At 37.5% G+C, this 12,572-nt stretch overlaps 1 protein-coding gene across 1 annotated transcript in view; it reads left to right on the forward strand.

The window, feature by feature from the left end:
• dnah9 (dynein, axonemal, heavy chain 9) overlaps positions 1-12,572 on the forward strand; it is a 257,756-nt gene that overhangs the window by 77,632 nt on the left and 167,552 nt on the right. The window contains 3 exon segments of the mRNA XM_051936263.1: positions 17-164; positions 1,059-1,233; positions 11,213-11,386. Coding sequence (XP_051792223.1) covers positions 17-164; positions 1,059-1,233; positions 11,213-11,386 — 497 coding nt within the window.

Consider the following 12,572-nt stretch of genomic DNA (forward strand, 5'->3'; position numbering starts at 1 on the left):
ACGTGCTTGTCTTTAGGTATTTTGTATATAAATCCAGCTGATTTGGGCTGGAATCCACCTGTCACCAGCTGGATAGACAAGAGAGAGATTCAGTCCGAGAAGGCCAACCTAACCATTTTATTTGATAAATATCTTCCCATCTGCCTTGACACCCTAAGAACCCGGTATGTTGCAAGTTTGTGTTGTGTTTTTTATATTCTTTTCAATGAAGCTTTATTTTAATTGACTTTTGAGTTGCTCTATTTTTTCACACAGGGTTTGTACATTTTTGGGAACATGTGTAAAATGTTCACTTCAATTTGGTTCAATTGATTTTTATTTTGTGCTTGTCACATTATGTCAGAGCATGCAATATTACCTTATTAAATGCTAAAAAAAGCATATAATGAGGATATATCTAGACAAGTCACACAGGAGCAATTTGGAGATGAAAATCAGGCCTTTTATCAAACCAAAATGTCTATTTCCACAAAGGAAATGAAGAACAATTATAGAAATGCTGAAAAATCACATAGAAAGCCCTCGGGCAAACACCTGAAACGTAGGTGTGCTCATCTAAATACAATTTTTTTTTTTTTTTTTTTTTTTGTTCAAACTAAGGGTTTCGGGAGTAAGCTTTGTGTCTTCACTGCACAAATTTTGGATATTCACAAATATCCCAACTGTACACTTTTCTAAAGCATTTCTGTTTCATATAAAGTAATTACTTTATAAATAATGTATTGCTAAATACTCATATCTTGGTGAAATGGATGCTTCACAGGCTGACTTTGTTCTTGCCAAGAATTTTGTACATTAAATTCAGTCCAATGCAGAACACTTTCATTTATTTGTTTGTTTGTTTATTTTTTGGTATCTTGTGGCTGCTGTAATGTTTTATCTGAATAATACTAATACTCTTGTTCTTTGGGTGTGTGGAAAGCTCTTCATTCATAAAATGCAAAGCAGCCTCTAAAGAATAAAGCACTTTTTCATAAATCCGGCATCAGACCTAGGAACAAAATTGAGAATGCTGACAAATGGAACATGTTGTTCTTTCTCTGTTCATGTCTTGTCAGATTCAAGAAGATAATCCCAATTCCTGAACAAAGCATGGTACAGATGCTATGTCACCTTCTTGAATGTCTTTTAACAAAAGAGAACACCCCTCCTGACTGCCCAAAGGAGCTTTATGAGCTTTATTTTGTTTTTGCTGCAATATGGGCTTTTGGTGGTGCCATGTTCCAGGATCAGGTAAGACATTATTTAATTTCACTAGCTGTTTAGGTTTAGGTTTATTTGTCATATATAGGTTAACACAGGGTCAACATACAATGAAATGTGTATGACGAGAAAAACAAGTCACTCAGCCTATATCCAATAAAGCTAAAAAATAATTTTAAAAAATTACAAGTTAAAAATAGACTAGCCATATAAAATGTGTACGTTTTAAAAAGTTATAGAGCAATAAGAGTTGAATGAGCAGCAAGTACAAATGACATTTATTGTACAGATAATGTTTTATAAGTACAGATGCATATTCCATAAAGTGCAGATGCATGTTCAAGTCAGTATTCAGAGTGTGTACAGGTACAGTTTGTGTGTGAGTAGTGCAATGTAGGTGTAATGTAAGTGTTCAGGTGTTGCTGTTGAGGAGTCGAATGGCCTGGTGGTAAAGTAGTCCGAGCAGCCAGACTCCTGTATTGTCTGCCAGACGGTAACAAGGAGAACAGCTTGTATGATGGATGGCTGTGGTCCTTTATGATGCTGCTTGTCTTATGCAAGCACAGATGGAGGTAAATGTCTTCAATGGCAGGGAGACTCTTGCCCGTGATGTGCTCTGCTTCCTTCACCAACCTCTATAGAGATTTCCGGCTGCTGGCAGAGCAGCTCCCATACCAGACAGTAATGCAGCCCGTCCGCAGACTCTCGACCACACTCCTGTAAGTTTGAGGTGATGTTGGCATTCATGCCAAACTTCCTCAGCCTCCTCAGGAAGTAGAGCTGCTGGCGAGCTTTCTTGACCACAGTGTCTATGTGAAAGGTCCACGAGAGATCCTTTGTGATGTTTACTCCGAGGAACTTGAAGCTGTTAACCCTTTCAACTTCTACACTGCTGATGTAGATGGCCTGGTGTTCTCTGCCTTGCTGTTTCCGATAATCCACGATCATTTCCTTGGTTTTGCTGACGTTAAGAGACAAGTTGTTATCCAGGCACCAATTACTCAATGCCAGCACCTCCTCTCTGTAGGCCGTCTCATCGTTGTCAGTGATAAGGCCTACGATGGTTGTGTTGTCTGCAAACTTGATGATGGTGTTTGTGCCGTGTTTTGCAACACAGTCGTGGGTGAACAAGGAATACAAGAGGGGGCTAAGCACACAGCACTGCGGCGCTCCTGTGTTTAAAATGAGTGATGAATGTATCATGAATGTGATGAATGTAACTATCATGTATTACATAATATTAACATATTTATACGTAAGTACACTAACAAATTGTGTGTGTGTTTATGAATGTACATATGTTGTGGCTTGTAGGGGTCATAGCAGAGCTCCAAATCCCAAGCACAGCTAGACTAGAAACCGTTCCAGTTTCAAATAAACTTTTAAATCCAATACTGTACCTCCTTACAGATTTCTTCATTAAATGAGCAGAAGTACAAATATTTTCCTTTTTTCTCATTCCAAGGCAGGTGTTGTCCTTCTCCTCCATGGTCTCTAACTTGCCTGGGTGAGGCTGAGTAGCTTCCTTGATGGTAGACCCAGGAGTACTTGCACCTAGGAAACACTTCTAGGTCAGGGACAACCTCCTTGCAGCTCCCCCTGCTGGATACCAAGAAACCCAGCAGGGCTCCCCATTGGGACTATAAGTTTCCATGTAGCTCTGCGGGTGTGCATGTGGGAGATCTGCTAGTGGGGTGCTACCATCTATCATTACTGTCATATCAGACGGACACTTATCCTTTTGTTAAGGTGGATAAACAGGGTGGTAATCCATAATAACATAATATTTATTATGTCAGATCAATTGGGAAAAAGTCTAAGTATAATAAAGACAAAAAATGTCTACTGCTACACTTGCTGTCATTTTTAAGGCTATTCAATAAATATGAATGCCATCTTCCATTCAGTGATTTTTCAGTAGCTGTTTTTTTACCTTTGGAGTTTAAAAGGCTGAAGAGCCTTTTTAGCAAATAATAGCTCAACACCTTGCAGGCATTGCATTGAGAATATTATGTGCATATTTTAAAGTGGTATATAGGGGCATTCTATCCTTTTAGTCAGTTATGTATGTAGCCTGGATTAATCAATTTCTCTCTTGCAATCTGGCAAAAGTGTTATATGTGTAATTTAAAAGCTTTGGTATTGACCTCAAGCTATTTTCCAGGTTCTTGAAACTATTGTGATTCACAGTCTGCTTTAGATAGTACTTGACACATATTCATCGATGTGTCGAAAGGGATCATTTTTGATTCATGATTGCATGTGATCATATCAAACATTTATATTTTTGTTGTAAAATATTTGGTGAAGAGAAACAAATCTCATTTCTTAAAAATGCCCATTTTATGCTTAGTTGGAGTATTAAACCACTGTTGAAGTTAAACATTTTTCCAGCTTGACCTACAAAGAGGTTTAACAGACAAACGGACAGTCAAACTTTTACATAAGTGCAGGAACCCACAATTATACACATTTCCAATGAACTTGTATTGCATGTAGAATGATGTACTAAAGATGTACTGTCTCTGTGCCTATGGGTCTGTCATAACTGGCTAGGATATAGACTGATGTGATTAAAGGAGGCATTGTACATTCTGATAGCTGTGGGCTGTAGCAGTGCTAGTGGCTAAAGCCCACTCCAGGGCTACACATCACAGAGCTGTGTTAGTCATGATAGCCTCTAATTTTACCATCATCCCTTTCTTTTTTTCTAGTCCATATAGTCCACCATCCTACCCAGCACGTGACAGTACAAATCAATGTTTCTCAACCTTCTGCCCTCAGGGCCCTCTGATGCTGCATATTTTTTACCCAACTCGTTTATTCTCTTAATTGGATGTGTACCTTAATTACGCAAGACATTATTTCCCAGATGTGTTTGAATTTTACAACCATCTGGAAATTACAGACTGGTTATGCTATATTTTTACTGAGTGAAGCAGAAATTTATTCTGTGTAAGATGGGTAAGAATTTATTTTTTTCCTTTTAAATATAAATATTTATTTATTTATTTATTTTTTGGTTTTTTAGACTATTGTTTAGTAATAAGCCCACAAGTGGGTAACACTAAAGTAGCTGCAACCATCAAAGTAATTCGTGCTCCTTATCATTAACTGTCAGTATCAAGGTACAAGGAAGAAAGCAAACTCCACAGAAAAAGCGAATTAGAGAGAAAGAAAAAAGCAAAGTAAATATTTAAAGATAAACAAAACATTCAAATATGTCTTAATTTCCTGTAAGTGTGAATCTGACACTACTCTACTTTTCTAAGTGCTAAATTAAAGGGAAAAATGTGTCAAATAATCAGTGAGATCAATTGAAGGTAGCAGTAAGTGATTGATTTAGAAACTGGTTAGAACAAAAACCTGCAGCCACAGGGAGCGTTGAGAACCACTGGTGTAAACCAGAACACTGACTACTTGGAATGGTAAAACATCACCCATCAAACTCCTCCGAAGACCTGAGTCCTTTTTGTACAATTTAGTCTGCTGTTCAGATGGAGCACACACAGGTTTTTGTTTATGTATTTATTTTATGATTTTTTTAAAATTTTATGACACAACGTGAAATACAACAGTACAGGTAAACTGTCTCCATCCCACCAACCCGCTGCTTGAGTCAATGGGTAGATACTGTAGAATAATGTGTCCTCACAAGATAAAGGAGAAAAGGCTCCACAATAATAATAAGCACATCACAAGGATATCTAAAAAGAGGGTTTTTTCCCCCACAAGGTTTCAGGTCAGTGAAGCATAGAAACAGTAAGGAGTGTATTGGGTGTATTGATTTATGTTTTCTATGAATTCAAATCAAATTCTTTGTGACATGTTGCATTGTTAGTCAGGTGCAAATAAGAATTTCACTGTACTGTATATGTGGTGATATTAATGTTCTTTCTACTATTACTATTTAAAGTGAGCATAAATTGAGGATCACTGGGCAGCAGCAAGCCAGGAATTGAGCAACTGAACTGGTATAGTACAGTTCTCAATTGATTTGCTGAGTTTTTGTAATTCATGACTCACAGATTCGAGATGATTTAAATTGTACAAGGACAAACTCCAATTATCCAGTAATGAGCTTGTTGGCCTTCCACTGGGAAACAGAAGTAGTAACCTCCAGGTGTTTATGAGCCTACACCCCTGCCCGTCCCCATTATGTTGGCTGATTGGTCAAGCAGGAAGTTTGCCATCAACTCTTTTGATAGAGGGCTGTTCGTAGGTGGCTGTCCCAGTAGCACACCTTGCTGTACTCCTTGTTGCCATTGTTGTGGCATTTTATAATAGAGGAGTAACCTGAGAACTGATGTAGACTGCATAATTTAGAGTTGTACGGTACTGAAATTGGCATTGACAGATATGAGAAAATGAGGCAGGATACTTCCAGGGGTGCCCCTCCTACTCCTATATGTGCCTGGTAGGCAAACTGCAGTTAGAGTTATTTTAGCCCCAGGTCTGATGCCTCTTATGTAAATTGTTTTCATTTTTCAGCTGTATTTTGCTGCAAAGTGCAAATAAATGATCCATCACATTTCATCTCTTCTCTTAGTAGTTTTATTAACTAAAATAATTGGCAAACGCCTCAGATGTTTCCAGTTATCTAGTATTTCTGTAAACTTCCCTGGTTGTCATTGTCAGCCGTACTGTTGAAGAAAAATAAAAATGCTAGAGTGATGATGAAATCTCCATTCATTAGAGATTTCTGTCTTGTTTACTTTCTTCTTGGCATGTCTGGCAGTTTGACACCCATTTGAAGACAGCAGGTTGTGTACATTTCTGTTTCAGTAGTAATGATGTTTTCTAACTGTCATAGAGCTAGGACGTATACATTAACTATTCCTTAATAGCTCCTATCCATCTCTCTCTCTCTAATTAGCTTTTTTGCCTTTTGTTTCAAAGTTTCCTTTGGAACACTTTTCAGAAAATCACAATGTTCTCCTAATGAAGGTGCTGGAGCTGGTGTTTTCTATGTCTGCTTGGGGGTGTGTGTGTGTGTGTGTGTGTGGCTATGTGTATTAAAGCAACCGTGAAAAAACATCTGTGTCTATGTACAATATATACTGTGTGTACTGTATATACAGTCTAATATATATATTTTGATCCACACAAAGCTAAAATATGTCAAAAGGTTAATTTTTTCAGCCATGGTTCAAAAAGATTCAAGTGCAGCTACTGAGAGGATGTTCCATATCTCAGAACAAATGTCTTGTTCCAGCAGTCATCTGGTATAAATAAGGGGGACCCTCACATAAGATGCAGGACTTTCAGGTCTGAAGGGAAAGTAAGGTCAAATATCTTCTTGGGCTTACCCCTTGATGCTGCAGAGGGAAAGGGGAGATGTGGTAATCAACTGTGCCCCATTTTGCCTGGGGTGGAACGGCTTACGTTACCTTACCAGAGCCTTGAAGGTGTCCTCAAAGCACACATGCTCGATAATATATGTATGTATATAATACTGCATGATTGTATGTGTATTTGTACATTGAGAGATGGTCATATACATTGTATAAATGTGTGTGTGTGTGTTTATATACTAGATAGATAGATACTTTATTAATCCCAAGGGGAAATTCACATACTCTAGCAGCAGCAAACTGATACAAAAAAAACAATATTAAAGAGTAATAAAAATGTAGGTAAAAACGGACAATAACTTTGAATAATGTTAACGTTTACCCACCCGGGTGGAATTGAAGAGTCGCATAGTTTGGGGGAGGAACGATCTCCTCAGTCGGTCAGTGGAGCAGGACGGTGACAGCCGTCTGTTGCTGAAGCTGCTCCTCTGTCTGGAGATGATCCTCTTTAGTGGATGCAGTGGATTCTCCATAATTGATAGGAGCCTGCTGAGCGCCCGTCGCTCTGCCACAGATGTCAAACTGTCCAGCTCCATGCCTACAATAGAGCCTGCCTTCCTCACCAGTTTGTCCAGGCGTGAGGCGTCCTTCTTTATGCTGCCTCCCCAGCACACCACTGCGTAGAAGAGGGCACTCGCCACAACCGTCTGATAGAACATCTATATAATATATATACACACTGGTATCAGCCTGTACATGTTTGTGAAAGTACACTGCATTAATCTACAGTACATATGCATGCTTTTTCAGAACTAGCTCAGTGTCTTTTTTATTTTATACTGAGCAGCAGTGTGCTTTGAATGAAAAATTTTAGTCAAATGTTGTATTTTATTTTAAACACAGAACTTGCACAGAATCCTGTTTTGGTAAGAAATAAAAAGGATGCAAAATATAACTCCAGCCTAAATGCTCTACCAGAGTGTTTGCGTTTTTCACATAAATAAAATAAAAACACCTAGGACTGCATGTTGGAGCAGTGTTCTTCATTGTTGAGTCACAGATCCCAAATCCAGGGTTCAAATTCTAATTGTGTTAATACTTGCGTGGAGTTTTTAAGTTCCTCTGAAGACCATGTGACTTTTTCTGAAACACTGGTTTTAACTCTTACATCCCAAAAACATGCATGTTTGGTTATTTAGCATCTCTGAATTGTGTAGAAGTGAGTGTAGATATGCATTTGTGTGTCCTTTGATAGACTGGTGCCCTGCCCAGACTTCTTGCCTGCCTTGCAACTGTCGGCTCTGGCTACTTGCACAACCTGGTTGGAATATGCATGGACACATGGATGGAGTATACTTTTGGCGTACCATAAAACATACTGCATTCACTGTAGTGTATGATCTGTATGTGACACACACATACTCTCTACGTGTTTCTTAAATACATATCAACTTGCACCCTTGTCCTTATAATGCTATATGACATAAAGTAACTGATTTAAATTTCATATGTGAAAGCGTCATTTCAGATTTCCTGTCCAGGCACTGGTTCACTGTGTCATCACAGACTGACTTGGCTTAATATTTTATCTTGGACAGTGGTGCAAAGGAAGAAACATATATGAACTTGCCACTATGAATAAACATGAGGGATTTATTGCATTAGTGAATTTTAGTATGTCATATAGATGCTAACACAAGTTCAATCATACTAAAATATTTGGCTCAATTAACTTCTGTCTTTTAAGGAGTTCTTATGACTTAATGAGGTCTTGTGGCTTCTAGTTCAGGGTCACTATGGGGTCAGAGCTTATTCTGGCAGCACTGGAAACAAAGAAGAAATCATTCCTGGATAGGCTCCCTGGACATCACTAGGCATGTCTCAGATTGCTATTTAGAAGTTCTGTTTAAATGTATAAGTGTTTGTAATTGGATTTAGATAAATCATTAATATGTTCACCAGGATTGGTTACTGCCTTTCATCTGGTGCTGATGATAAGGTTAATAATTATTGTAATAATTTAATTTATAGGCACCATTCAAGGCACACAAGAACATCTTACAGAACACATTAATAACAGTCACAATATAAAATTATTAGAATATTACAGTACAATAAAATCAGAATAAATACAAAAATAAAATGTAATTTAAATTTATCAACTAATATTTATATTAAACAGAATAAGCCAGCTTAATAAAACATATTTTAAAGGTAGGAAGTGAGTCAATATTGTGTATATCTTGTGGGAGAAAGTTCCAGAGGCGAGGGGCCACTCAACTGAAAGCACTAAACCCCATGGAAGTCAAGCGAGCAGGAGGTATAATAGGATTGATAGTGGAAGAAGATCTGTGGATATGGCAAGGATTGGAGATATGAAGAAGATCGGAAAGATAAGGAGGTGCCTGATTATGGAGGGTCCTATAAGTAATCAGCAGAAGCTTAAAATCAATGCGATATTTATTTAACAGGGGGCCAGTGAAGCTGCTGAAGGACCGGAGTAATGTGTTCAATGGAAAGGGTTCTGGTAATAATATGAGCTTCAGCATTCTGAACCAAATGATGTTTGAAAAGGAGTTTGTGAGGAAGACCAGAAAGGATAGAATTACAATAATCAATATGAGATGTAACCAGAGCATGAACAAGAATAGCAGTGCTGTTAGAGATGGATGTAAACGGCTGATATTGCGTAGATGGAAATATTCTGGCTGAGTAATATTAATATGTGCTTCAAATATTAAGGTACTGTAGATAACACCCAAGCTCTTAACCTGGGAAGAAGAAGAGATTGGAGAATTATCAGTAGTCAATGAAATATCACATTTATCCAAAACAGATTTAGTTCCAATGGATAGTTAAGCAATAGCCATCCTTAACCCTCAATTGGATTGTTTTTCAGAATGTTATGAAGTATTTGTATTATTTTCATCCCTAAATTTTCCACGAAATTTTGTTACGCTATGAGGGCTTTATGGGTTGGGCTGGGTGCAAGGTAGGAGCCATCCCCAGACAGAGCACCAGTTCAATACAGTTGCATGTTCCTGTAACTGTCTTATGCAGGTTTAATTTATTTTTTGTTTGTCTGTTATTTGCACATCTTTGAAATGCTACTGAAATGAGCTCAGAACCCACCAATGTCCTGAATTAGAATAAATGGGTTCAGAAATGGATTTATGTGTGTTTATGTATAATGTACTATAGTATTATGCATTTGATTATATATCCATCCATCTTCCTAACTGTCTTATCCAGGGCAGGGTCACAGGGCAGCTGAAGCCTTACCCAGCAACCACTGTACAGTATATAATAATACATTTTATTTAAATCACGCCTTTCCTATATACTCTGTGTTTATACTTCTCTTTCCTTCCCCTCTCTGCTTATAGCTTATAGCCCTACAAAGTGCGGTCCTTTGGAGCTTGTCCTATTCCTTCTTGTTAGAGTCAAGCTCAATGGACTTCCTGTAGACTTTCTAGACTCGCGATTTCAAGTTTGTTCCTGAGGACAGAGACAAATAGACCAAGTCATCTACAGTTCTTTATCTCATGGCCAGTGGTTTTCTTATTGATCCCAGAGGTTCAAGTAAAAGTAGGCAGAATGAAATGTGGCTGTATGTGTGTAATATTTATGGCCTATCCAACAGATAAATGTCAGGCTGCATCTAAAAGGTAGAGTGACATGATATATGTGGAAGTGAATTTGATAAATATATGCGTCAACTGAGATATACCATGAATTTATTTGTTTATATGAAATGAATACCAAGATGCACACATCTGCCTACTGCCTCAGCCACGGTTAACTTGTTGCATATTTATTACTAGAAATGTACAGGATTTCAATGTAACATAGTATTTGTGTTTTTCTTTGTAATCATAACAAGTAGAAGTCAAAAGACTACAGAAACATAAGGTATAAATAAGATTTGCTAAAGTGTTCATTGGGCTTCAGACAGCTGCTTAAAAGGGTCCCCTGAAGGCAGAATTTGTCTGGTAGAGGAACCTCTTAAGAATGCAACCCAAGCAGTAATGCCATCTGGTGGTCTACTGCATGTTCAAATGTGGAGCTCTGTTTCAGTCCTTTACAGGCAGAGCTACATTATCTATCGATCTGCTATATAGTGTATGGTCCACATCATATATGTATACTGTAGATGTGTGTGTGTGTGTGTATATATATATATATATATATATATATATATATATATATATATATATATATATATATATATAATAATATATATATATAATAATATTTTGCCCTCAGAGTCAATTATTAATAAGAGAATAACATTTAGTCAAATCAAGTCTATGGTATATTAACTAATATAATTACTTGAGTCTGCTGTGTTGAAATTAGTAAAATATAGTTGAACATATTAATTCATCGATTATTGATGGAGAGGGCAAGAATATGAAAATGGAGGTTATGGGCATCTTTATATATACAAAGTATTTGGATGTATTAAATATAAAATAAATGCATATTTATTGTTAATTTTGTGACATATTCAGTTTACATGTGTATTGATCCTGTTTCATTTATTTAAACTTATACATAATGATTGATTTAATGATTGATATAATGTACAGTACCAATTTAAGTCTGTTAGCCTTTGTTCCTTTTTTTTGGAGCTTAATTATCGATTACATCCAAAATTGTCCTTTGAAATATGCAATGGAAATCAAACTTTGTCCTTTTATTCTTCCCCATAGCTGGTAGACTACAGAGTGGAATTTAGCAAGTGGTGGGCAACAGACTTCAAAACTATTAAGTTCCCCTCTCAAGGAACGGTTTTCGATTACTACATTGACCCTGAAACGAAAAAGTTCGAGCCTTGGTCCAAAATGATCCCCACTTTTGAGTTTGACCCAGACATGCCTTTGCAGGTGAGTTGTTTTCTTGTTGTTGTTTTAACTGTAATGGGCACATGCTCATAAGAAAGATGGTCCTGAAATAAAATGCATCCTCCTTAAATAGACATATACTGTAAATGTAAGTGAGGGTTTTTCTTTTTATGCAAGGCCAGTGCTGGAATAAATTAAGTACAATATGTAATGTTTTCCTAGCCCTTTAACCGCCAACTCCCTAAATATTCCCCACGCCAGGCGAAATCTGAACAATTTTCGTTTTTTTACTTTTTTACATTTTTTTTACATTTTTTACATTTATTCAAGCAGTATTGACCACTAAATGTTGTGCAAGTTGCCAGTGTATACACGAAATCTATAAATGTAACCTGAATTCTCAGCTAAGCAAAACATCTTGATACCAAACCGTGCCCTTTTCAATGGTAGATACTGTCGAAACTGTAAGCGGCACTTCCACGACAATAAACTTTCATCAACTGCAACTGACGGTCCTGGCATGTAGGGCAACTGAAATGCTTCAAATAAATGATCAATCAAAGGACATAGCTTGAACAAGTGGTCGCGGTTTGGATCTTTCTTATCTGGCTCATTTCTGTTGTCATTCAAATGAAAGAATTTCAGCAGCAAAGAGAATCGGTTACGTGTCATGACAGCTGCAAAAATAGGTGTTGCATACATAGGATCTGTAGACCAGTACATCTCAATATCTGGTTTTCTGATTATTCCCATCAACATCAAAATCCCAATGAATTTTTTCATTTCGTTTTCATCAGTGTCAAACCAAGCACAAACACGGGAATGTGGAGGTAAATTGGGATTTTTCTCAATAAACTGTGCTGCATACAGATTTGTCTGATGAACAAAATGTCTGATCAAATCAGGTGACACAAACAGCTCATAAAACTGCTCAGCAGTGTAATTGTTTACATCAACAATAAAGCCACACGTTCCCTCAAACGAATGCAGAAAAGGTAGCTCACCACGGGCAGCAGCCCAGCTGAGATGCCGGGGATACACCCACTCAGCGCCGTCATCCGATGTGTCTTCATTCACAGTATCATGCAGCGCACGTTGCTGCTCATCACTGTCACTAAAATCTTCTTCAGAACTGTCCAAAATCGCCTGCAAAGCCTCACTTGAAGTCAGTTTACGTTTCGCCATATTCACAGCTGTTACATGCGAATCACGTCACATGACCGGCCAA

This window comes from Erpetoichthys calabaricus, chromosome 14, assembly GCF_900747795.2.
Source record: "Erpetoichthys calabaricus chromosome 14, fErpCal1.3, whole genome shotgun sequence".
Lineage (NCBI taxonomy): Eukaryota > Metazoa > Chordata > Cladistia > Polypteriformes > Polypteridae > Erpetoichthys > Erpetoichthys calabaricus.